The 27885-nt window shown below is 37.0% G+C and overlaps 1 protein-coding gene across 1 annotated transcript; it reads right to left on the bottom strand.

The window, feature by feature from the left end:
- Positions 1 to 187: 187 nt before the first annotated feature.
- On the bottom strand, positions 188 to 27885 carry LOC310637317 (putative ferric-chelate reductase 1). Its single transcript, XM_083357675.1, has 10 exons — positions 27867 to 27885; positions 13224 to 13419; positions 11471 to 11607; positions 11167 to 11258; positions 10434 to 10728; positions 9979 to 10011; positions 8752 to 8790; positions 8329 to 8364; positions 4186 to 4224; positions 188 to 1731 (listed from the first exon to the last, which is right to left on the bottom strand). The coding sequence occupies exons 2-9, from the start codon at positions 13417 to 13419 to the stop codon at positions 4189 to 4191; spliced, it is 864 nt and encodes a 287-aa protein (XP_083213801.1). The 5' UTR covers positions 27867 to 27885; the 3' UTR covers positions 188 to 1731; positions 4186 to 4188.

The raw sequence follows: 27885 nt of genomic DNA, 5'->3' as shown, positions 1-27885 counted from the left end.
TTTGTTTAATAGCACAAGAGTTCTAAACAAATAACAAAAATCAAAGAAGAAAGTAAACGTTCTTGACATTATATAATAAAAAATTACATGAAGCTCTCACTTTAAATTTGGGATTGCATACAGAATCTGGACCCATTTTATAAATCCTTCTAGAATCCAAACACACATTTACCATCAATATATTTTATTAAAATCTTTTTCCATTTCAACTTACTAATCAACAAAATCATGGTCACAGACCAGCAAAAGGAGGTGAGATAAAAATAAGTATTTTTTTTTAAAAAGCTAAAAAAGATATTAAGACAAAAATTCTAGAATTATAATTGCAGCTTTGAGCTTTCTGTCTTGGTTGAGATCAATTAAATCCACTGTCAGCCAAATATTGTTTGAATCATATTTAGTTTTGACAAACCAGCTGGATCATTCTTGTCTGAAGAAGGAAATACTTGAAAGCTATTGACTCTAATAGCAGTTAAAATTTTGAATATTTACAATAATCAAGGAAATAGGACAATAACTCAGGACATGAAAAACTGTGATATGTGCTTCATAAATGAAGATAAAATACTATTCTCAAAAATATTATTATATAGCTAACCAAGCAGAGGGGCAGGTTTTATACCATTCCACAGGAAAGCCACCCAATTACCATTAGCTGTATTCAGAATTGTTTTTTTAAATCTTCTCTGTAGTCAAAGGAATGACTAGTAATTATTCTTTTAAGGAATCTAATTGAGGAAGATCAATTTTGTCTAAAATTGCCTATATATTTACCTCAGCTAGATTCTTACATAAGACCAAGTATAATTTAAAACGTTGAAAATGTTGATCATTTTTAGTTTAGACCAACCTGTACTGTTTGAGCTCATTTTTTACTTTAGTTGTCTTTGAATTGTGACTGGATGCTTAACCACCATTTGAAGTTACAATGGACTTTTAAAAAGCTACTTATGACTCATCCTCTCATTTACAACTGATTGCAGCATCCTGCAGTTATGTGTAATTTGTGATGCAGGGTTTTTTTTTCCAGTCTCCAGCAAAAAAACAATAACACCACCTATTGGTTATGCTGGATTCACTTAACAACCATGTGATTTCTTTAACAAGCCTGTAGTTCACTTAATGATCACAATGACTTGCTTTTCAACTGTTGTAAAAATAGTCATAAAGTCAAATTTGGTGACGTAGTTCCTTGACTTCCAATTGCAAGGCCTTTTAATCGAAATTCCTGGTCCATTGTGTCCATAAGTTGGGGTCTACCTCTATACAATTGGCCAGCTACTGATTCTCCTATGTTAAGATTATTTATGAACAAGTTATAAAGCACCTGCATCTCATTTTTCAGTGCGACTGAAATTATGACCACCATTGTTCCTAGTTTAGTTCTCAAATTAGCAGGAAGTAAGCTATGCTCAGTGGAGTAAATATGGTGTCAGAAAAACTGAGAAAGCAGGTGTCAAAGAATGGGTTTAATTTATCAAAGAATGAGGGGAAAAGTTCAGAACATTGTAAGATGAATATTATTTTGATTGTTTTCCTTAACAGTGTTTTGGCTTGCAACATTAACATTTTTATTCAATAGCACGATACGCCAGGAAAACCATATAAAAGATAGAAAATTTTTCAAAGTAGTTGTTCGGCAAGATATTTCAGTCTTTCCTCTACACAGAAATTGTTCTTATGCTTGACTTGCATAATTTCTTCAGCTTCAGTTATGTTTCATATTTTCATCTATAACACAGAAATATAACCATATCATCCAACAGTTTATCAACCCTTCACTCTCCCACTCTGAACAACGATTGAAATCCTTTTCTTAATAACATTTTTGTTAATGATTCAGGTCCAAATAATTTAATCTGGACACTATTTTCACATGAATGACATCCTCAGTTGCTAAATATTGTAAGACCAATGGACCATAAACAATTTCTCCACTATTAATAAATCATCCAGTGCACTTAGATTTGATAAAAAAGGTAAAGGTAAAGGTTCCCCCGCACATGCGTGCTAGTCGTTTCCGACTCTAGGGGCCGGTGCTCATCTCCATTTCAAAGCCGAAGAGCCAGCGCTTGTCCGAGGACGTCTCCATGGTCATGTGGCCAGCATGACTAGACGCCAAAGGCGCACAGAACACTGTTACCTTCCCACCATAGTGGTCCCTATTTTTCTACTTGCATTTTTGCGTGCTTTCGAACTGCTAGGTTGGCAGAAGCTGGGACGAGTAACAGGCGCTCACTCTGTTACGCGGCACTCAGGATTCGACCCGCCAAACTGCCGACTATCTGATCGACAAGCTCAGCGTCCTAACCCACTGAGCCACCGCATCCCTATGCTTAGATCTGATACTGTACAGCAAATGTGTGGGGAATTTAGACACTGTCATAGCAGGTTAAACCATTTCTAATTGTTATCACTGGGAATGCATAGTTGCTGCCTTTGTCTCTGCTATGAATTACCTACTATGCCCAGCAGTGACAAGTTAGGAGAAAAAGGAGAATGTGGTTTGTTATGACCAGCAACCAGAAAGTTATAGGTGGCTTTCTATGAAGCAGGCCATGAAGATAATGTTATATACAAAAATGTGTTATGGGATGTGTGAGTCTTTCCTGTAAGAACTGTTATCTGCTGCTATTATTATGAACCTCAGTGGTTCCACTGAATAAAAATATAGAAAAATAAAGGGAAGATACCATGACATGAGACTTAAGAGCATCTTAGATTTGTAAGACTTTTCCATACAGTGAAATAAATATTTCTCAGATCTCTTTCTATGCATTATGCTATTTTACCATATGTTGCATTGATCCATTGTTGTAATTCTATTCTGCAATGCTTATGAAATTTTCAGATTGTCACTGGATATGGTGACCTATGATATGCTGTACTATGTAATATGTGTGAAAGGAGCATGTTTGTATTTTCCAGATTCACTGGATTGAAAATAGCAGTGATGTTTAGGTTTTTGTTTTTTTTCTCCTTCTATAAAAATGGCTGCACATATAGCCCTCATTTCATGTCCATAATTTCATGTTCAATAACTACTTTATGATGGCGCTGAACAAGGGGTACTTATAAGGAGAGCCTTGGTGGAGCAGTGGGCTAATGCCTCCTTAAGTAACACCAGCTGCCTGCAATTAGTGCAGGTTCGCATCCCACCAGGCTCAAGGTTGACTCAGCCTTCCATCCTTCCGAGGTAGGTAAAATGAGGACCCAGATTGTTGGGGGCAGTAAGCTGACTTTGTAATAATGCCGCTTGGGGTGTGTGTGAAAGCCCTAATAAGCAGGCATATACATAGAATGAAGGCTACTGCTAAGCTTGTAAGTCGCCCTGAGTCTTCGGAGAAGGGCGGGATATAAATGGAATTAAAATAAAAAAATAAAGTGGGTTCTTATAACTGCAGCCATCACAATCCTCACAATTATGTGATTACGATTTAAGCACTCAGTAACAGGCTATTAATTACAACACTGCAGCACCTCATGGTTACCATTTGCCATTTGCAACCATCAATACAGAAGTTGGCAGGAGATCACAAATAGCAATCACATGACCTTGGGACAGTGACTGCATGGGATTTGCCTAATGACAGTATCTGGAATTGCCAGAACTGCCATGGTAAGTCATTGGGGTCACATGACCTTATGACTACATTGTTTAGCAACTCAGTAGTCAGTTCCAATTACTCTTGGTAAGTGAGAATTACCTATAAAGCTATTGCTGATGTTGCTTATCATCATACAGCATCCAAAAGAATAGATACTTTAAAAATAAATACAATCCACAACCTGCAACTGTTAACAACATAACTTCCAACTGTGGCAGAAAATTAGGGCTCTTAATCACAGAATAGTCCAGGACATTGTAGATTAATTCTTATTTGCAAGTTATGCTTTTTTGTTGTTAAGCTTATACTGTAAATATCAACAGTTATGGTGGCTGTTTAGAGAGGCAGGTTCTGTCCACAGTGAAGCTAGACAAACATCCATGGATCCATTGATCTGTTAGGTGATCTAGTCAAGTTTTATCTCAGATCCAAGACAACAGTAGAAGAGTTAAGGATGAATTAAGTGCTTAAACTTGTTGCAGAATCATCAACTAGCTAAAGTTTTTGCCAGCAGAATTTACCAAAGAGAATAATTATGTGACATACAATCCACAACACTGTAAGAACTTACACTTACCACTCAACACCTGTTGTTGTGAGAGGAAGCATCTTTAGCCTGAGCAAAAAAATAACATTAAATTAGAAATTACTTTGCTAATGTCTGTGACTATTACTACATTTCTGTTCTCCCCAGAGATACCAGATAACTGATACTCCACAAATGACCACAGTAAGCCAGATTGTTACACTCTAAAAGGGTTGTCCAAATCACAAATGTATGCAAGTTGAAACCTGGACTTGCCACTTTGAATTAAAATAAAAACCATTCCATTCCATTTGGAAACTAATGTGACATAGGGAGTAGAAGAGAAGGTGCAAGGCACTAGCTGCCTGGGTTTTGGTGTTTTTTTTTTTAAATCTTCATTAGCCAGCTAGTAAGCGCTTTATCCAGCTTGATGGGACAACTGAACACAGCAATGAGGATGTTCAGTCAGTATTAAGCAATTGCTGCCAAAGATCGTAGGCACATGCTATGTAGAAGTGCCCTAAAGCGATAATGAAGCATTCACATTTGATTGCCAATGGACACCAGAGAAGAATATAGTATTATTTATGCGTATGCCTGAAAGCACCATAGAAATCTTCTGATCAATTCTTCCAGAGAGATTGTTTCGCCAATTAGAAAGCGTTTAAAAAACAAGCATTCCATCTTCGTAGTTATACGATGCTTGGTCTTGTAGAAAAGAATCAGTGAGCTATTCATTACAGAGAATTACCATGATTTCAAATCAATTCAATTTTTTTTAAAAAAAAAATCAAATAATTTTGCCAAAGGAAGTCATATTAACAATATGGAAGAGCTAAGATATACTAAGATAGCTAAGTTCACAATGTTTCAAATTCATGATCACATTTTTAATTTTTGCAATTTTTCTTTTTCCAGAGATAATGTCACATTAGATACTTATGTAGGAAAAATGATTTGTATATACTGGCTGCATTTCAGCATCCCGTAAAATAGATTTCCCCAACTTAAGCCCTAGTTTCATGTGTAGGTATCCTGTTTTTCATTCGTAACATGAATGGTATGTAAGATTCTCATTTTTCAACATTTCTGCATGTTGCGTTGCAGCTCTTCAGCCAAAAAGGTATGCCGTAGGTATAAATTAAGAACATATGTGAAGAAATATTGCAAGCAATTTTGCCTAAGAATCATACATTACATGAACAGTATATAAAATGTGTATTTGAACTAATGAAAAACAGAGTTGAAGTTGATCTTGGTAAAATGAGAGATAATGGAAACTGAAATTGGTGCATTTCTCTATCCCTGCTCTGAGATCGCTTCAATCACACGGTCAGTCCCAGAATATATGCCAAATTATGGGGAAGAAAAGCATGACAAAACTGGACGTCAGGCTAAACAGAAGTTACTGTCAAGCTTTTCTATAACATAGACTGAAATATTATCCCCCTGTCTTGCTTTTAAAATTGTTATCATTCCAAGCTTTAAGGGTGATAATCTAATTTATTCAAAAATTTAAATCACCAAATATTGAAGGAAAATATAGCAGAGGGTTGAACTAGAAGACCTCCATCATCATCATCATCATTATTATTGATCATCGCACAGTCAGACAGATGTTCAGACTGGATTTGGCATTTTTGTCTACCTATCGAGTCCTTACCAGGGACCTGGGATAGGCAGATGTGGATGTTTGATGGTATTATAGATATCATCGCAGGATGGAAGCAGTTCCTAGTAAGGCCGCCTTTTGTAATTGACTAATGGCAAATTTGTTAATGCCAATGGTGTTCAAGTGGTGCTCCAGTTCTTTTAAGATTGCACCCAAGGCACCTATTACTATTGGTACTACCCTTGCTTGCCTTTGCCACAGTCTTTCTATTTGTAGGTCTTTGTATTTTGTTATCTTCTCCAGTTCTTTCTTGTCTATTCTGCTGTCTCCAGGCACTGCCACATCCCTATCCAGACTTTTTTGTCTTTCTTATCGACAGTTGTTAAGTTAAGGTTCGCCACCACGGTTCTAGACCAAGAAGGCACCATCCAGAGTATGTTGCAGAGGACCAGTATGAAGAGTGAACAGGGCCTCCTGATCCAGAAGCAAGTGCAACTGGTACACAAGATGCATTTGTGCAAAAGCCCTACAGCAGGGGTGTCAAACTCAATTTCATTGAGGGCTGCATCAGCATTGCGGTTGCCTCAGGGGGCCAGGTGGGTGTGGCCTGGGTGGGCGTGGCCTATTGGGTGGCCATGGCTAAAGTGCGTATGGCCTACTGGGTGGGCATGGCCAGCTATACATCATTCGCATCAAGGGTGCCTATGGGGGCCTGAGCAGGAGTGGGACAGATCTGAGGGTCTCTGGCAGAAGGAGGGTCTCTGGGCCAGGGCCAAGGCAGTGGGGGGCCGTTCCCTCACTGTTTCCAGGATGGCTTCGCGGGCCGCATGAAACCACTTCACGGGCCGGATCTGGCCCCCGGGCCTTGTGTTTGACATGTCTGCCCTACAGGCTACAATTGCCACCAATACAAACGATTTTATCAGGGTTTTTTTTAAAATAAAGCTATGGTCTGGGGAAAAATTAACCTAGTCTCTCAAGAGAAATGTGAATCAATGTGGGGCTTGGTATGAACATGAACAGAGGCTCACATTCCTCTGTTCTGGGAAGCCAAAGAAAGTCTATGGTCTGAGGCAAAGAACAAAATCCTGTTGCCCAAATAGACAGTTAAATAGTACTTCACATCTAGCATTGTGCTTTGTCCAGCATATTTTAGGAAAATAATGACTTCAGGACAATTTGTGTAGTATGCACTGTTCTCTACTCTAAGAAGGAAAATGACTTAGAGCTTGAAAGACTCTTCAGAAAATCATCTGCCATTTAAGGCAATTGCTTCATGGCAAGGATAGCCTTGCTTAATATTCTTTCTTCTGCTTGAATTTTCCCCATCCGTTTTACTATTCAGGATTAGAATCACAGAGTTGGAAGGAACCGTGGAGGTCTTCTAGTCCAATTCCATGACCTATGCTGGAATCCTCATAACTTTCTAGTCAATAGAAGTAAAGAGTCCCAGATCTTTCTCACAAGTATTATTGCTACACCACATACCACCCATCTTGTACCTGTGCATCTGGTTTTTCTTGCTTAAGTGCAGATCCTTACATTGAATAACATTTTGTTGGAGATGCCCCAACAATGTTCAAATTTATCAAGATCCTTTGGAATCCTGAGCTTGTCTTCAGGAGTATAAACATTTCCTCTAGATTTGTATCATTTGTACATTTTATGAGCATGCCTTTCATTGCCTCGTGTAAGCCATTTATGAAGTTGTTGAAAAGTCCTGGGCTGAAGTCAGAATCCTGAGGCACCCCCCCCCCGTTGTGTCACATTTTCCCCAAGTTATGAGTCAATCATAGTTTGATTGAAACTACTATTGAAATCTAGGTTGACTATAACTGTGAGGAGCAGGGAGTTTGGATGAGATGGACTTTTAATAGGAAATTGCCAGCACTAAAGTTCTAGAAAACCAGCTCCAAAACTATCTTTGCAGCATTGTCTCTGGAGCAGAAAATGGGTGCAGTTGATAAAGATCAGTACAACTCCGTGGTGTTGTGGGGATACAGGGGTGACATTACTCTCAAATTCTCAATTAGCAGAAGTATTCTGCAGGGACATGGCTTCCATCTTGCTTCTGGCTTCCATTTAATTATTTAAAGCAAACTAGAAATAATTCTTTCTCTCGAGAGCCTAGGCATTACAATGATCTCTACTGAAGGACTCCATACTTCCATTATGCAGTATTACATGAAAAACCATGCAATCATATTGAAGCAGCTGCTTGTTTCGTGAACAGTTAATTCCAAAAGGAAGTCGTGGGATTCAGCCGGTTCGCACCACTTCAGCAGAACCGGTAGCTAATTTTTTGTTGCCCAGGCCCAGAATGGACTTCTGGAAGTGGTATCCACACAGGGAACTGGTTGTTCACATATTTGAATCCCACCACTGCTTATGCTTAATCTCCCTTCCCTTCCCTAGTTTCCTCAGAATAAAAAATTCTGGAAAGCACAAAGTCCCAGGGACAAAACACTAGCTGTTTCTCCATTATAAAAATGTTATTTCCAAAGATTCCTGGAAATGTAATAGTTGTTGTGATTAAAATATAATGTGTGAACAAGTCTTAAGAAAGAGACAAAATTAAGTACCACAACAACACTGCTCTGAGATGATCCTTGTGGACTCTGAAATAGACAAACAGATAGATAAAAATGGAAAATTCACTTCAGGCAGGATGTACAGTACAACTCAGGTATGATTGATTGGGGTCTCAGATTTTGGAAACTAGCAAGTGATTTATTAGCTATACTTTAAAAGGAATCAGCAAAAATAGAAAATGGAAGTATGTGAAAACATACATAAAATGTTTTTTCTGTGGCTTTTGAGTAGGAAAATAAAGAGCAACTGGGTTGTAAAAATGTCTGGAAATTTTTAACTATAATAAGTAATCTTTGCAGATAAAAAATATTGAATCAAATTGGTATTATTTGACAGCATTTCATTATACTAAGTAATTTTAAAATTCATGCTGACTTTACAGAGAAAAAAAATATTTCAGGAAAAATGCTTACTTTGACACATGCTCCAGTATTTGATTGGGATACTTTTCCCTAATTTCCAAAAAGAAGAAGAAAAAGTTATTAAAAATAATATTTCCATATATATTGTAATAGAAGAAAATAATCTGAAGGCTTTGGTTTGGGAAAAATCGCTAGTGGTTGTACTAATTTTATTATCCTTCCCTGATTTAACTGAAATCTGGCATGCTACCTTTTATCACACAGCCCAGTGCAATAAGTAATAGTGGAATGCTACAAGACATAGCATCCACAAGACTGAAGACCTCTAATTTGTTCCCACATGCCCCAAATGTGAACATTTTTTGCCCCATGTTTTTGGGAGGTAAAACAAAACGGTGCTGGGATAGGCCGCATATGTCTGTGGATTACATTATATGCACTTCTGATTTAGCTTTTCAATTCTTATTTGGAGAGAGGATCATCTGTAGACTTTCAGATGCTTCTAAATTATAATTCCCAGCATCCTAGAGAGCCACAGGTTCTTCAATATTAGTAAGACTGTGCCTTTTCTTCAGATATTTTTAGTATTCAATTAGTCAGATCAGTCCTTGTTTCTCCTATTACTACATTTATTCCAATCAGCAGTGTTTCTCAATTTTAACATCTTTATCATGTATGGACTTCAACTCCCAGAATTCTGAAGTTCATATATCTTAAAAATGTTCAGGTTGGGAAACACTGATTTACAGTAAAGTTTGCCTTTTGCTAAATCATTCTCCAGGTCTTTGTAGATGTCTGTATTTTCTGCAAGCAATGCTCTTTTACCAATGCTGCACTATCTTATTTATATTTTTGATTTCATCTTGGCACTTCACCTTTTATAAAGCTGACAAGAGCCCTGCATGAGTTGGGTGCCTTCTGAAAATTAAGTATTGGGGGGGGGGGGGAAGACAGCCATTTCTGTAATTTCATTCATTTTGCCTCTGGCTTGCCATTTTTCTGGTTTGATAAGATAAAAGTTCTATATCTCAATTTTAAAAAAAAGCAAATGTCTGCTCTTTTGTTTTTAAAAAGTCTCACAACTTTTGAGAAGATATTTTGACTACTACTCCCCCATCAGGCCCATAGTCTGTTATAAGGAAGTCCAAAATATTTGGAGACCAACATGTAACCCCTTCCTGAACATGATATTGGGTACATTTCTTGGTAAACTAAAAACAAGAACTTATTGATAGTCTAATGTTAGATATATATTTTTTCTAGAAAAAAGTTTCATACCTCATCACAGTTTATATTCAGAGTTAGAAATGACTGAAAAGAAAAGTAAAAAGAATTATCATTTTACATAATAGAAATCATATTACGGTACATGTTATTGTAGTACAAAATGTTATCCATTTAGGAGAGGGTGCCCAAGTATTCTGTAAAGATGGGGTTTTTACATCCTATATTTTCCTTATGAACCCTGAAGCATTTTATACTACAATGATTTTATGTTACACCATTAGGGAGAGTGTTTGCTTTTGTCTTAATCTAGCATTTGATACTATTCCATAAGTCTTTCTATGTTTCTGGAATGAGGCTGGAAGTAATCATTCAGAAGAATAAATTGCTATAGTTACTTAATACACAAATAAGAATATTCTTCTTTTTTTAAAAAAAAAAAGTATTTCAATTAATCTCCCTCTATTAAATTAGATAAAGGCAAAGAGTCATCAGTATTTAATAGTTACCTTTCTCCTATTTTTGCCTGTCGTATTTCTTTTTTCAAGATCTTGGAAACCAACAGTTGTATTGGATACATATTCTTCAGAATCAGCAATAAGGGCGTTGAGATCAATATCTTCAGCATTGTCACTGAAGGTGTCAGAATCAGCTGAGATCTCAGAAACCACGGATGTTATGGGATCATTGGCCAGCATTGAGCGATTGGTTGCTATAAACACATTAGTGTCCACCTCTCTGGGAGAAAGAGTTTTGCTATGAACACCAACCCAGTAGTTATTGTAATCCTGAACAAAGGTTCCCCTGAGGGAGAGGAAAATGGAGATATTATTCACGACAGGAAGGTTTTTCTCTAATAAGATATGTCATGTCATAAACACACGATCTTTTGCATTAACACTTTTCAGTTTAAGATCAAGTTCAGATTAACTTGATCTTTAACAAATTAAAACCAAAGAGTAGTTATTTTTTAGCTGGGAGACTATTACACTCAAGTCATAATTTTCTTTTAGGCCTAGAAGCGTGAAACTTTCTGTTTTTTTTAAATCTTGTCCCTCTGAATGTATTTAGTCCATTACTGATTTCCCCCTGCCTTCCCTGCCAAAATTCCCTATTAAGTGAAAAATATTTCTCACAGGTGTGCTCTTGCTCAATTATATGCTTTTGTCCTGAACAAAAATACATACTTTATTTGATTTTTTAAAAAGAGCTCCTTTAATAAGCAGGAAAGACACTACTTACATAATCCTTATTCTTCTAGTGCCCTGAGGAGCAACCCAAGTTGTTATAATCCTGTGCTTTACAATGGGGTTGATGTGACTTACTGCAGAATTCTAAAATACAGAAAAGAGATGAAATTAAGAATTTCTCTTGTTTTCTTGTTTTTAGGGATTGAACAATATATTCGGAAACTCTTAACAGTTCACTCATCTTTTCCTCATTCCCAGGGCCATGTCTACATTCCATCACATGGAGGGATTTCGTTAAAGAAATCTTCAAAGAACAACATAGCATAAATACATTATCTGAACACAAAGACACATACCGTCATATTGGCACATGGTAGACCTTGTGTGTTTGGATCTACAATACGAAATGTGCCAACAGGAAAATTTCCATCAAGTTCTCGGGCCTGTACCATAAATGCTTTAAATCCAGATGGGGATGTTGCTTCTAATACCACTAGGGAAAAACCAACAGATAAATAATTCACATCATTAGAGAGATGTTTTTGGGGGGAGGGGGTTCATTAGACTTAAAATATGCATCAGTGCTTTTCTTTTTTCTTTTACTTCAGTTTGAAGGTTCAATGGTATTCACACAGTGTACTCTTTGCTGAGATAAATTATCCATAGGGCTTGACAGTGCATCAAGATTAGTTTTAAAGGCATATATTGAGATATAAAAAGGTTAAGAGTCAGTTGAACCTTTTCAAGTCAATTATTGCTAAGATGAGATAAGCTGCTACTACTACTTCTGCTCAGCTATTAGTATCATCTAATTTTTCTTAGCATCATTACCTAGTTCCAAAAGTATGGTAAATATTTTTTAAAAAATCAAGAAAACTAATTATATAACTTGCAACTTCCATCAATATACTAATAAAGCACCTTTTAATAACTTCAGCTAAATTGCATTTAATTAATATTTTGCATTTGCTGAAGACAAATAAGGAGACATGTCCAATCCAAAATATTCTATGCTGATTTCTGAGAAAACACAGCAGTCTGAAAACAAAGCCCTGAATGCATGATGAGCAATGAGATATCATTTTGGCATACGTTGCTGACATAATTTCTCTTTCTTTCTCCCTTCATCTTTCTTTCTTTCTTTCTTTCTTTCTTTCTTTCTTTCTTTCTTTCTTTCTTTCTTTCTTTCTTCCTTCCTTCCTTCCTTCCTTCCTTCCTTCCTTTCCTTCCTTCCTTTCCTTCCTTCCTTCCTTCCTTCCTTTCTTTCTTTCTTTCTTTCTTTCTTTCTTTCTTTCTTTCTTTCTTTCTTTCTTTCTTTCTTTCTTTCTAGCAAACAAATTAATTTAACTGAAAGTTTGCACACTCCTTAGGTAGTGTTACACTCTGTATTTCATTCTTTTATACAAATTCCAGCAAATTCTGCTGCTGGGGTGTGAAAATAATCTGACTGGACTGGCTGTCATAAAAATATATCCAGCTAATTTCAGGTAAAAAGCCTAATCTCTCACAACTTGAAAACACTGGGTTTTTAAAAAAAAATTAATGGAACATGTCATGATTCTGATAACAAAACCCATCAAAAGAACTTTGAGGCAAAAATCTTCTTTAAAGAACATTTTATTCGGGAAATAAAGTATCGGCACTACATAGCTGAACCCAAAAACTACATTCCCTTCCCCCGGATACAAAGTAACAAAGTGCAATTCCCAGCCCCAATAAACTGTCATAAAGCACATTCCCCAATTAGCTTAAAGTGTGGACCTTCTCCTCAACTCCTCATCCCGCCAAAACGTTATCAGCTTTTCCTTGGGTTCCACAGTAGCGTTATTATTATGGCTAGCTGAGCTTTCATTTCCCCCCCCCCAGCTGCACCTGATTTCTAAAAGTAAAAAAAAGCATGTTAAAGGAGAAGAGAAAATGGCTGCATTTTCATCAATTGTCAGAGCGGGAACATCCAATGTTAGCAGTGTTGACAGAACAAACTGTATGGCAAATTTAAACTGCCACTGAAAAAGCTATTGACTGATAACAATGTTCCAAGTTCTGATGGATCTGGGCATAGCTTACTCAATTTCTGAGCTAGATTGTACCTTTGCCCATTTTTTTTACCTTGTATTTCATTTCCCGGGTCATATCTATCAAAAGAGACAGAGATGACGTAAGGTGGGCTTGAGGTCTGTGGGGCACTTCCATGATCTGGTAACATGGAGTCACAAGCTATTGAAATATCGTTGTATGGATATCCAAAGATTTGGGACACAAATACTGTACAAAAAAAGATCCCAAAGAAGGAATATTTCTCCATCTGAAGAAAGAGAGAGAAAGGTGAGTGAGTAGGAAATATTTATAGAAAATAATAATAATAATAATAATAATAATAATAATAATAATAATAACAATAATAATAATAATAATAATAATAATAATAATAATAATAATAATAATAATAATAATAACAAAGTTGAAAGGGACATTGGAGATCATCTAGTCCAAACCACTGCTCAGGCAAGAAACTCTATACCATTTCAGACAAATGGGCTGTTTGTTTTGCTAAGGGTGAGAAAATAATTATTACTAAAAATGCATAACTTTTTCATGAGCATGATCACTTAAAACAAGGTATTTTTAAAGTATATGTTGTTTGCCAATTTATCAATAGTATTTGGAAGAAAAGCAGTAAGAACAGAAGCACAGGTCAGTGACTGGCCTCACACCTTAAAATAATCTGGCTTGATATTGATTTGTCACAAAATGTGAATCTACACATTGTGAACCATGGTTTATGGAAGGCGTAGGAGACACTGTTAAATCTGGTGGAGAACTTCACCTTTCTTTTATTCAATTTATCAACCTCCAAAAAGATAAAGTGGAAATATCACATTTCAGTACTTTTCCTCCAATTGTTCACTTTTGAGTTGGTTAAACCTGTCCGGGGGAGAAGAATAGGGCTGATGTATCTGGGCTGTGAAAAGGTAGACAACTTCTGTATTAAATGTTAGCAAAGTAATCTCCTGGATTTTTCCAGCTCAGATAAGGTGCTACACAGCTTTGAATAAGAGAGACATCTGATTTCCATGGCACATACAGTACAAATATTCTGAAATGAAAACAAAAGTCAAGGTAGACACAGGTGAATTGGAAGACTGATAGGGAAGCAAATAAGTAACTACCACGTATCTGCCCATTTCTTAGCTGTATTGTCCAAGGATATTTGTTGTGTCTTGTTGCCTAGCTACTCTCTTATGTTATACAGTGGTTTGTGTCTGCTCTTTTTATTTTGTTTTGAACTAATAGCTGCCCATAGTCCTGCCTTTGAATGCATTGTCACACACATTTACTAAATAAATAAATAAATACGCAGAGAGTAACCTTAAAGGAACAGTCATTCTAGAAATGGAATAAACCAGGAGTGGTACTTTGGCTGGTTTTTACAATATGAGAATGCATTTCCTTTTCCTGAAAATTCTAGCCAAAATACCAGGTGGTCCTCGACTTACATTCATTTAGTTTGCAATTACAACGGCACTGAAAAAAATTGACCTATTAGCATTTTTCACACTTAGGACCATTGCAACATCCCTGTGGCCACTGTAATTAAAATTTGGACATTTGGCAATTGGCATGTATTTATGGCAGTTGCAGTGACCCGGGGTGATGTGGTTACTTTTTTGTGACCTTCTGACAAGCAGAGTCAATGGGGAAAGCCAGATTCACTTCACAATGATGTTACTAACTTAACAACTGCAGTGATTCATGTAACAACAAGAAAGTTTGTAAAATGGACAAAACTTATTTAACCACTGTCTTGCTTAGCAATGGAAATTTAGGGCTCAGTTGTGGTCATATATGGAGGGTTACCTGCAATTAACTCAATAATTAATCTGAACATAGAAAGAGATAAATGTACCGTATCTCTTGAGGGAACAGCAGTTCCAAGAAACTATTCCATATATTCTCATCAGCTCAAGCCACTTCCATCTAGTTTAAATATAATTTAAACTAGCATAATATCTATTTTTACCTCTTTCTTTTTTTACCATGCCCTGTACTTACAGTATGTCCTCTGGTATACATTTTTGTTTGTAATAAAACTTGAACTAGACATTTGGTCAAATAAATATTTAGAGCCTGTAAATTCCGTTTGAAACAGCAGCTCCCACTGTCTTTGGGGTCATCATTTTAAGCATTTATGATACTTTTCATGCTTGCTACAGACAGTGGATTTTGGGTCTGCAAATGATGAAATAACATATAAACAGCCGACCTCTTGCTAATGGTATTCTAATTTTAGCAATACAATTTCCTTGTATTTGCTGTAGAGAAGGAGATGGTGTTGAGCTAAACTTGAAAGGCTCTGCAAATACTTAGTTATATTGCAAGTCAGATATATGTCGCAGGTATCTTATGCCATATTATGTGAGGAGATAAATCAAACATCAATAGCTCTTCAGATTATGAGTAATAGCTTCATGAACCTCTACTAAACTTGAGACATCTGCTTTATATCAAGTCAGACCACTGGCTTGACCAGCTCAGCATGTCATCATTGACAGTCAGTAGACTTTCAGTGTTTCAGCAGGAGTTTCTGCCAGCTATTGATGAAATGCTATTATTTGAAGCAAGGTTCTTCTGCAGGCAATGCATATGCTCACTATTACACAATTATCTTTATTAATACCCATTATCTTATTATGAAAGCTTAATAGGATAGCAGCACCTAACCAATCTTGACAGATACTAGGCAATATAATCCTGGTAAGTACTTTAGTGGGGAATCACCTAGGAATACCGTGATTCTCAACTAGAATAGGAAGTTAAGAAAAACAAATCCAAATTCAAGCACTGGTGAATCAGTTCTATGATGCTGTCCAAAAGAATGGATGTAAGAAGTTAGTTAGACTCTATTCAAGAGCTTTGATCTTCATCCTGTGGTAAATATTTCCATGGATTATGTCTCTGAATAACATACAAATCTCTCTTTTTTCGTCCATCTTCCTTTCAGCAGAAAACTATAACTGAGATGAAATTTGCTGTCTTTATTTTGTCTGTTCCGAGTTGCTTCTGAATGGTGCTGTCCTAAACAGGCCTGTGATATGCAAAGTAAAAATTGGCTAATTCCTCCTAGCTAATTTATCCTTCCTTCCTCTTCAGTACATCAATAGTTGGTAGTGAGGATTACACCTGTCAATCATGGCATTGCTGCAGAAATGGGGCAATATCACTGCAGGACTTTCTGATGGCTCTGGGTTCCTTCAAGAACCTTTCTTCCTACCCTCCATTTCTTATCCAACTTGGATAAGAATAGTCACCAAGGAGATGGCATCACAACTTGTACTTTTATTTAGGATTCCTCTCCCCTTTCTTTCCTTATATAGATTACAACTCCTGTCTTCAAGATTCCTTCATAATCTGTTCAGAAGGTAATGGGAAAGTTGGTCTCATCCTTCTACTATTAAACTACTTCAGCCTCTTACTAATCTAATCAACACAACAGAATTTATCACATGCAGTACTTCCAAGTGAGCAGGCTAATAGTATTGCACAATTCTGAGAGACTACCACATAAATTTTTCAGTCATCAGTTGTTGCACTGGAGAATACAAATGGCAACACCAGGGGTCATTTGGACATGTGGTAAACATTGGTTCATGGTGGCCTTTATTTACATGCAACTAGACTGAGATTGTCAATGAAATGTAAAGAGAACTCTTATACTAAAACATGGGTCTGCTGTTCTTGAACAAATCTCAAGAACCACCACGATACTGCAGTATCCAGTTCTTTAGGGAAACAAGAACAAAATGATGTTAGGTAAAGTTAAGTGAGGAGAAGGATGGCCTAGCGGTTAAGACGCCGGGTTGTCAACAGGAAGGTTGGCAGTTTGAGACCCAAGTATCATGTGATAGGGTGTGCTTCTGTTACTTGCCCCAGGTCCTGCCAACCTAGCAGTTTGAAAGCATGTGTAAATGCAAGTAGATAAATAGATACCACTTTGGTGAGAAGGTAATAGTCATGCTGGCCACATAACCACAGAAGCATCTTTGGACATCACTGACTCCCTTGACTAGAGATGAGCATCACTCCCTAGAGCTGAACATAACCAGACAGGGGAAACCTTTACCCTTTTTTAAGGTTAAGAGGGATCCAGAAGAAAAGATGATTGCTCGTTCTGAAACAACCAATAAGAACCTCTCTGATTCACTCTTACCTAACTTCTCATTTGATATAATGTGTGGGAAAGTGGCAAAAGAGATCACACAAATCTAGCAGTTGTCACTGCATATTGTTGATTTAAGAGGAGAGTTGTCTTCATGAGACAGCTAAGAAGATTTAAGTCTACCTGGTTCTTTGACTAGGAGAAAAAATAAATAAAAGGAATGCCATGGGAACGTAAAAGAAGAAAGACGCTGCCAGGATATGTTTAGGCCACAATTAGGTATAAATGAGGGGAAATGCTCAGCATGATTCTTTCCTAAGCCAAATCATCTAGTAATGCATCTGTCTTGAACAGTACCAGTTGGAATTTTAGTACCTAGATTGAAATGTATTTTGGGGACAATCTCTTCTTATCCAGGGACAAACAGATTAGAACCCAACCCTCAACCACAACCCTCTTCTTTCATTTGATTGAACCAGGTTGTACAATATTATGTAAGAAACCTCAAATATAAAAGCAAATTTAAATATATGCCAAGTAGGAGCTTGTGCAATTATTAGGAAAGAGCAACTAAGAACCTGCTCTTTGCAGATAAAAGAAATTTCTGCCTAACTTGAAGGACCATTATGAAGAAATAATTCACATTTGTCTTCCTTTCCTGTCTTCCATACACTTGTTTCCTGCTAACATAATACAATCACTGCAAACTTTTCACAACCCTGATGTCAGGACACAATGTGCCATTGTTGTGATGTGGTTCATTTTCTGCAGCTGCTAGGGTTCAGAAGTCAAAGAAATCAATGTGATGTTCAGCATCTTGGCTTATTTTTTAAATTAATGGCTACAAAACACTCTTTAAAACACAAATTAGTTTTATCATGTCAGAATTCAAAACGGTCCTTCTAATAAGTTAATCTGGATCACTAAACATTAAGATTCAGTATTATAGCCATACAGCTCACTGCCAAGTTTTAAAACCTAGTCAAGAATGATACTGACCATTAAATCCAACCCAAAATATATGGGATTTAATACTCCTAAAGATTATTATTTTCAGAATCCCAGCAACCTACCTTCACAATCCCCAATTCTGGTCAGCTGTACCTTTGGAGCCTGAATAGGACTCAGAGGAAGATGCACTGAATAATTATGAGGAACTGGGAGGCTCAGCCAGTCACATGGGCTTGCATAGAAAGCAGCCTATCACAGACTGGAATCTCCGCCTTAGAAATTAGCAAATGCGAGTTAAAATTATCTGTGGTATGGCTAGAGTCATTGTCTTTCCATTAAGCTAACCTTTCTTCCTTTTTTGATACATGCAGTTTAAGATAGAAAAGTTCTTGAACTGTGTTTGTTGAATTTCTGAGATCTACTGGTGTCATTTGTAAAAACAAAAGTTTGAATACAAATACATTAATTCAGATGATTCTAAAAGTTAAATTACAAATGAAACCAGAAGCTTTTATTTTGGGACAAATGGACAGGCAACTAGCAAACAGTCATGGAACTTTGTTCTTATACATATAACTGCAGCAAGACTATTATAGGCTCAAAACTGGAAAGGTTAGACACTATCCAGAATGGAGGAATGGCTGGTGAAGATGATGGAACTTGCAGAGATGGCTAAATAGATTTCCTTGATTAAAGATATGTTTATTGATGACTGGAAAACACTTATAGTCTTTTTGCATGAAATTGAAAAAGTGCATTTATGATTCGAGGATTAGAAAAAAACTGAATAAGAAAAAAGTGAGCTCTTCTTAGCAATCATAGAGTAAGAATTAATTTATGGAAAGTTCTATTTCTTTTTGCCCTCTCCTTTCCTTTCTCCTTTTATTCTTTATTACTATATGTTATTTTTTATATTATCTTTTTGAAAAAAAATTTAAATATTTTTGAAAAATTTTTAAAAGGTGTCAGCATGGGATGGTGTTTTGCAGCTTCACTTTTCACTCTTTCATGGGAGTGGTAAACAGGGAAACTTTACACACACAATCTCATATCTTTGCATTGCATTGGGTCATTTTTTAAAAAGGCAACTTTGCTTGTTTTAATAGTCTGGACCATATGACCTGAATAATGTGTGGGATGGGCACTTATTATTTATTCCAACAGAGTGTCTCCTTTTTTTGTAAAAGTAAATGAAGAAGAGCTTTAAAGCTTCTATTCTTCTTGGCAGTTTTCCAGACAAACCAACAAAAAACAAGAAGAGTCAGTTTTGTCTAGTGGTTAAGGTACCAGGCTAGAAACCACGGGACTGTGAGTTCTAGTCCTGCCTTAGACATGAAAGCCAGCTGGGTGACTTTTGGCCAGTCACTCACTCTCAGTCCAACTCACCTCACCAGTTTTTTGTTATGGGGAAAAATAGGAGGACGGACTATTAGGTATGTTCGCCACCTTGAATTATTTACAAAAATAATAAAAGTGGGATAAAAATATAAAATAAAAAGAATACCATACAATTGTAAAGTTGATTTTTGCAATTTGTTACAATAGACTCCACCGGCTGTTCTGCTTGCCCTGGGGCAGGGACCTCCCTCTAGCTTTTTCTCAAGGACAGGGATGTATCGCACTGGACTCAAGCTGGCATCACCAGCCTGCCTCTGCCGATTCTTTCATGGTCTATGTCCAGAGTAAGGCTTTCTGATTTCCGGAAGCAGAAGTGGTGCTATGTAGTCCACTTGTTGCATTTGAAGTCCTGGTAGACAAATACATATCTTCCCACTAGTTATGGGGCACTGTGGCTAGAATGTCTCCTTGCCTTCTATCACTGGACTCTGAGCCCCCCATGATAATTTCACCCTGGATTACCTGCCTATTTCTAAATATCTGGTGAGGCCTTGCTTTTTTTCCCTTTTCAATGGCAGGTCTGTAAAATGGTGAATCTCCGAATTCTTTTTTTATGTTATTGATGGTCCAGTGAAAATCTAGTTTTTCTTTTTCTTTTACACATTCACCAATGGGCTGGTGAAAGGATAGGCACATGAAAAGCTCTTTCAGGGGAAACCAGTGGAAAACCTGAAGGACCCCCACACAGAAATGAAATGCAGTTAGTGCTTGTTTCCCCAATAGAGGTGAGATGGGCAAAGAATCTAAGAAGTTCACTAATCAGAGACCATGATAACTGCAGGCTGGACCGAACACTTGGTCAGAATCACTTGCAAAGCTGAAAAATGGATTACAATCTGGACAGCAACTTCTTAAACTTCATTTCCAATGACTTTCTGCAGACGAAAAAAGTAGCTTAAGGTTATTGTAGGGAAGATCCCTAAATTTCAAAGAAACAATCTAATAGACTATTGGAGTAGAAAAAGATCCTGTGTTACATATGTGACTTGTGGGGATTGTTCAGTTTGATTGTAATGTAAAAGCCTAGAAAACTTTTAAAGGGATACAGCTCTGATTCAGATTTCTCTTTAATGCCCAGGCTTAAACTGATTTTAATCCTACTTGCTCTTCTTCTCCTAAATATTTAGTTGTATGAAGACTAATCATAAAGTTATTTTTTTTTCAGCACAATCGTTAAGCAAGGAAGACCTGCAGCGGTGGAATTCAGATATGTGAACAACTGGTTCTCTGTGTGGATGCCACTTCCGGAAGTCCATTCTGGGCCTGGACAACAAAAATTAGCTACCAGTTCTGCCAAAGTGGTGTGAACTGGCTGAATCCCACCACTGAGGACCTGTAAAGTTAAACTGCAAGCAGGGTTGAGGGGAAATAGAGAAAATATGCCCCTTTATTTTCCTAACCAACTAACCCTCCAAAGCTGTTTGTCTTATGGTTGAAACCATAATTATGTACCCCTCCAGATGTTGCTGAACTATCTCTTCATTTATCCATTGAAAGTCTGCTGAGGCTGCTGAAGACTATTTAGCAATATCTGTTTTCTTCTTCTCTGCCCTTCTAAAGGAGTAAAATAAAATGTGCACATGCTTAGTAATCCAGTGGACATATTTTGACACGAGGCATAAAAAGCATGGCAAATCTATCAGCAGTCTTTCTTCGGCATTAAATAGCCATCCTCATGCTTAAGGGCCACAGTGCATACTCAGAGAGCCTTATAAATTGTTATTTCGATTTGGTTCAGCAATATTATTTTTTCTGGTAAATATTATTCTGGAAACTCTGCAGGTGCCACTTGCAAAAACCCATTTGCTGGTCCCACATCTATCTTGGGAGCCATGTCTTTGGGCTCCGAGTCGTATCATTGTGGCTGCACCAGGTCTGTTGGTCATGCTTCAGCAGGATGACTGTTTATTTAACCACATCCTGTTAGACATTATCCCCACTTACATATTTTTAGTAGAGCTTCAATCAAATCCATTTGCTCTTTACACTAAATTTATCCTCTGGTCCTCCTCAATGACTCTGAAATGACAGACTTGTGACCTATTTTGGGCACTTTGAAGGACATCAAGCAAAGTGTTAATTCCTCTATTCCGTGATTGTTTTTCAGTAAGTTTTTATAATTTTCATCAACATGTCCCCCAGTTATATCCATATGAAGGCAACTAGAAGCCAGTGAAAAACTCCAGAACTAGATGGACAAAGCAAAGCAATGAAGAAAGCTACACATGCCAGGACATAAATCAGTAGCAGAGAATGAACAACAGCCATTTTAGGCCAAAGGTAAAGAGATAATTTAGGAACTCAAGCAAATCAACTCACTAATCAAAAGTGTTTTGTTTGTGTAACAGAAAGCCTACATTGAGCTAGCTATTCTCTTCTTCATTCCACCCCCAATTCCCAAGTCAGCTGCATAACTGTCAAGAGGCATTTTTCTGGCCAAACATCTGAGGAAACAGTTTGCAACTGCATTCTTTTTTTCCCCCTTGAGATGCACTTCTTCCTGGAGGTTTGGCATGTTGAACTCAGCAAGAAAACAGATAGTTGTAAAAACAACAATTCAAGACCACTCTGAGAAACATACTGGAGCATATGAAAATGTGAAACTGGTTCTTCCAAAGGAGGATACCCATTCTGGATGCACAAGATCACCACCCCATCCCTAAAATATGTAGATGGCAGTGATAAATTGCAAATACGGTGACTGTTCCAAACAGAGTATTACAACATCCCCATCATAAACAGATCTCTCTCTAGCTTCTCCACTGAAAGAAAAATTAAACTTCATTAATCCAGTGATGAATACTTTATGATATTGACCAGATGAACCATTTGGCTATACCTGTTAAATGGTATGTATATTACCTGTCAAATGGCAAAGTATAAATAATACTTTATAATATCAAATGAAGAAACATTGACAATAATGTTAAGATCCATGGTGGTGCAGTGGTTAGAATGCAGTATTGCAGGCTAATTCTGCTGGCTGCTGGCTGCCAGCAGTTCGGCAGTTCGATTCTCACTGGCTCAAGGTTGACTCAGCCTTCCATCCTTCCAAAGTCGGTAAAATGAGGACCCAGATTGTTGGGGGCAATGTGCTGACTCTGTAAATTGCTTAGAGAAGGATGTAAAGCACTGTGAAGTGGTATATAAGTCTAAGTGCTTTTGCTATTTCTATCTCTTTTCTAAGCTCTCTAGATGCTGAATATTGCCAATATAAGTTCTAGTTTTCATTTGCTCAGCTGCAGTTTCTTCACCTCTTATCAGCAATATTGTAGTGGATGTGGTGGTGGTGGAAATATTTGCTGCTTCAGCTCTTAGATCTCATTTTGCGATAATATCTGACTTAGTGGACTATCTAACTTCTTTAAAATTACATTTACAATCCTACATATTGTATAACTATTTTAAAGTATCACTGAACTCTATGGAACCTTTGTATAAATGCACATAAGATCGGTTTGTAAAAAACAAATTAACTCAAGGTCTAACCATTCTTAAGCTGGGTGACCTTCAGATGGATGGGCTTCACATCTGGAATCCAGATGTGGATACCAGCCTGGACATGGTTTGCTATTTCTAGGAACTGAAACCTCACATTTGGAAGAAGCTGGATTGGAAAGGTGACATTAAAGTAAGCCAGTCATCTCCAATTAAGTAATTTATGCCAGCGGGGAATGTTTGGGGTTAAACTGACTCATCTGGAGGGTACAGATTATTAAACATATTTTTAGTGATACACAAAATTTAATCCTTACTACTTGGCATAAAAAGAATTATCTACTGACGGATAGGGAAATAGCCTGCTAACAGAGTCAGTTTGAGGCAGTGTTAAGGACCAGGCTAGAAACCAAGAGACTGTGAATTTTCATCCTGTCTTAGGCACCTTCTCTCAGTCCTAGGAAGAAGGCAAGGGCAAACTACTTCCGAAAATTTGCAAGAAAACTGCAGGAATTTGTCCAGGCAATCACTAGGAGTGAACACTGACACAAACTTTAAGAACTCTGGAGGGAGAATTTCTAGTACTATACCAGTCAAAAACATAGCACAATCATTCCAAATTTGCCAACCTGAAGGATTCATTTTTTAAGTTAAAATATTATTAGAAACCATTGCAAATAGAGAAAAATTACAAATGGAAAATAACAAAGCCTGGTTGTCTTATCTCTGACATGATAAAGTCAACAACTCTGGTGAAAAGGAAAAGCATTCATGACCAGAAGATGAAATATATATATATATATATATATATATATATATATATATATATATATATATATATATATATATATATATATATATTCTGTGTTTGGGGGAAATATTAAAACTGCTGGTCAAAGGCATGACCATATGTAATCTTCTATGAATAAACTGACCCCAGAATTGATTGTGTGGAAATGTAAGAAGCTCACATTTTCATGTTTTTAGAAAAGAATGCAATTTGGGAATCAGGAGCATGAATTACATGTGACATTGCCTTAATTGACAATAATGACCTTCCATTTTAGAAACTGCATGTCTCATCCTTTAAGTATAGTAGGTGTCCACCCTGGTGAGAAGCAAGTTGTTTGGGTTTTTCCCAAGGAGAAATCTCTCAGAGGTGAGATGACTTATTTATTAAACCTGCCAAATGAGAAGAGCTGGTGTGTGGCTGCTATACACAAAACCTATTATCTCTCCATCAGCTGTCATCCTCTGTTGCAATCATTGAAATGACACCAACTCAGTTTCCAGGGGAATGGCACAAGGCAAAGATATTGGGGCCCTCCTTTTTCTTCTCTTTCTCTCTCTCTTTCTATATGCTCTGCTTTCTCCACATTGTTTCATTGTAAAAATGCAACAAACAAAAGAGGGTGGGGATTGCATACCAGAGAAAGGGTGTGGACGTTGGAGGTTGGGCACACCAATAGAATAGAATAGAATAGAATAGAATAGAATAGAATAGAATAGAATAGAATAGAATAGAATAGAATAGAATAGAATAGAATAGAATAGAATAGAATAGCTTTATTGTTACTTTCAATGTACACTAATCGGCATACATTAAAATGAAATTTCCTCCAATATACGCTATATAAATATGACCAAAAAAAATTGCATACACCCACATACACACATATATTCTATGACACAGAGAAACAACACAGTCTAGTTTAGATGTATGCATGTACATGGCAAGAAAAACGAATCTTGCAAGTTTACTACACGGATAGCATAGGGAACAAAGCCGTTACAGAACCTGGTAGTAATGCTGGAAATATTTTGAAACCTCCTTCCAAAGGGGAGCAACAGAAACAGACCATAAAGTGGGTGTGTGGGGTCTCTAACAACGAATCGACCTCTAAGCACATAGAACTTATGAGCAGCATCCTGAATACCAGGGAGCAAGCTTCCTATAATCTTCTCGGCTGTCCTTACCATTCTCTGTATGGACCTTCTATCTGAGGCACTGCTACCACCAAAATAAAGACCCAGATTGTTGGGGGCAATAGGCTGACTCTGTAAACTTCTTAGAGAAGGCTGCAAAGCACTGTGGAACGGTATATAAGTGTATTGGCAAAGGGCGATGTGCATAAATGTGATGCAGTTCTCAACAAAAGAACTGAAGAAGCTACTTGGATGAGATGTGAAACGTTTTCAAAGGAAAAAAAAACAAGAAAGTCTTGTTGCTTTTTGGAAAAAGCACCTTTGGGAGGTGGGGGAGAGAGAGAGAGAGACAGAGAGACAGAGAGAGAAGATGTGTTTTTGTGTTTCTCTCACACTCTCACTTTTCTTACTCAAATAAAAATACTGCTTCTACCATCAGAAAGATTGTCCAGTAATACCTTTACATCTGATGGCTCTTGAAACCAATGGTCTCCTGGGAGATAGATTTAAACACAATTTTGTAGGACCATAATTTTTAATTAGTACTTTAAAATCTGCTTTTAACAACTTTTATTTTTTTTAGAAAAGAAAGGACATTTATTTTATAAATAGGGACCTAAGAAGAACCATACTAGGCAAGACCAAAGGCCAGACCTGTCCAGGATAAAGATTGATAAGTAGGAAATGAGCACAATAACAAGTTCTTGCTCATTGTCATCAGGAGCTAAACTTACTGATGGCAGTGGAGAACTACCATGACAGGCAGTTATTGATAGCCATTACCTCCCCTGAATGTCTTTTAATACCCTTCAAGGGACCATCACTGCATCATATGGTAGAAAAAGCTGCTATTTAATGATATGTCCTTTAGAGGGAGCTGCTGTGAATCTCATTTGACTTCATTGGATGAACTCTTAGGAAAAAAGTATAAAACGTGTTGTTTTTTCTGCATTGTACGTGATTGTATATCCTTATAAAGTAGGATCAATGTCTCACGTCCAACTTTCTTGACAGAGATACTCTTCTCTGTCTGCTCCAGCTCTAATGGAGGCACATGCCAGGACAAACAGAGTTCTTCCAGCATGCCTAAAAACTGGGAGAAGGAAAGAGTAACTACTTGATTACTTAAGTCAGATTATTCCATAGCTGCAAAAGAAATGGAGAATTGTAGGAGGAGATAGATTTCCTAAGTTATTATGAGCAAGGCAATCTACATGCAAGCATCTCAGCTCACCACATATCTGAGTCATGACCAAGAAGTGGCATCATCCTTAAATTGCTTGCATGTTAAGACATGAGTGTAGAGAGCTGCGTGGTTGTTGTTGTTTGAAAAAAACATAAATCAAAATGAATCATTTTACATTATACAGGTGTACATAAAGCACAAAGCTGGTAAGTTGCTACTCAGGCACATTTATTTTTAATGTAATGAAAAAAGGACCTCACTGCTGAATTTGTTAAGTTTCTCTCTTGCCTTAACTTCAGGAGATCTGAGAAATTATATGAGGATTACTTTTTGATTCTCACAGCAATCCTTTAAGGTAAGTTAGATAAAAAATGAGTGACTAGCCCTAAGTTATCCATGTTTAAGGTAGAGTTGAAACTCAGTCACAGTCCAACACTTATAGGCACAACTCTAAGTGGGCAGAAACCTGTATTGGGGCAAAAATGTTGATCCCCATTGTTAATCCTGCCTGTTAGTTTTGGGCCCAGTCCTTGAAGTCACTTGACCTTCCTTTAGCAATGGATGATAAAGTTTAATAAATTTCTTAGAAGTTGAGGAGGTCCTTGAATGGTAACCATTACTCTAAAACTGTTAAGAGCTTTAGCCTGACCTGATCATGGGCTTAAAATCAAAGCAACTTGATGGGGAGAAGGCAGAAAAAGGAACATCTCTGAGCTGTAATTAAATAACCTGAGAAAGGCTCCAAATTTAAGTTACAGTATATTCATCCGATTCTTTATTTTAAATTATATTTAAAATATTTATTTTAAATTTAATTTATTTAAATTATATTATTCAGGCAGTCCTCATTTATTGACTGATGATTAAAAAATAACCTTTGCAACTAGTGCTCGCATATATGACCTTTGCAGGCTGATAAAGCAAATAAAAGTTGAAGTAAGATCATAAGCACAGTTTTGGCTTCACTTAATGACTGCTTTGCTTGATAATGAAGTTGCTAGTCCCAACTATAAACAAGCACTACCTATTCATAATAAATTAGATATTTTTAAATGTAATGTCTTCAATTTTATATCAATAACTGAAAGAACCTGGATTCAGTTATTGATCAAGCATAAAGCAATTATAAATGTGCCAAACATTCCTGCATCTGTTCAATTATTTACAGGCTTAAGATACTTAAAACTTGCTTTTAGCTTCCAAGCAAATCAGTCTCACAAAGCAGCTTACAAGATATAAACCTTTGAAATACATTCACACGAAATAAAAGATGGCAAAGATAAAATAGTCTTCTAAAAAAAGAAATCTGCTACAAGCAAAGCAAAAGTAGTTGAAGTATACAGCATAGGCAAATTAGTGGGAAAATATCCACAGTGGGGATAATTTATATCCAAGGTTTAAAAAAGTAACAAGGCAAATCTAGGATCAACTCCACTATTGTAGAAACCAGGGATCCTCAAACGTGGCCCTTTTATGACTTGTGGATTTCAACTCCCAGAATTCCTCAGCCAGCATAAAAGGGCCAAGTTTGAAGACCCTTGGTATAAACTGTAGAAGCTAAGTTTAAAGAAGCTGCATTGGCAAAATAATTCCTGTATCGCCCATCCCCGTTTCCAAAAACAAAAAAACAACCCCACCTCTACCAGCCATCTACCGGTCTGCAACATAGTGCACTATATTCAGTAGCATTACCAACCTCTTCCTTTTCACAACTG

Source organism: Vipera ursinii (genome assembly GCF_947247035.1).
Source record: "Vipera ursinii genome assembly, chromosome: 3".
Taxonomy (NCBI): Eukaryota; Metazoa; Chordata; class Lepidosauria; order Squamata; family Viperidae; genus Vipera; species Vipera ursinii.
This window is presented reverse-complemented; position numbering and strand designations above follow the sequence as displayed.

Bases quoted from the DNA above. Each gene is read 5' to 3' on its own strand.
- LOC310637317 (XM_083357675.1), bottom strand. From the start codon at position 13,419: ATGGAGAAATATTCCTTCTTTGGGATCTTTTTTTGTACAGTATTTGTG. The intron at 10,729-11,166 runs GTAAGTAGTGTC...CCTCTCCCTCAG, and splicing joins ACTAGAAGAATAAGGATTAT to GGGAACCTTTGTTCAGGATT. The intron at 10,012-10,433 runs GTAACTATTAAA...TTTTCTTTTCAG, and splicing joins CAGGCAAAAATAGGAGAAAG to TCATTTCTAACTCTGAATAT.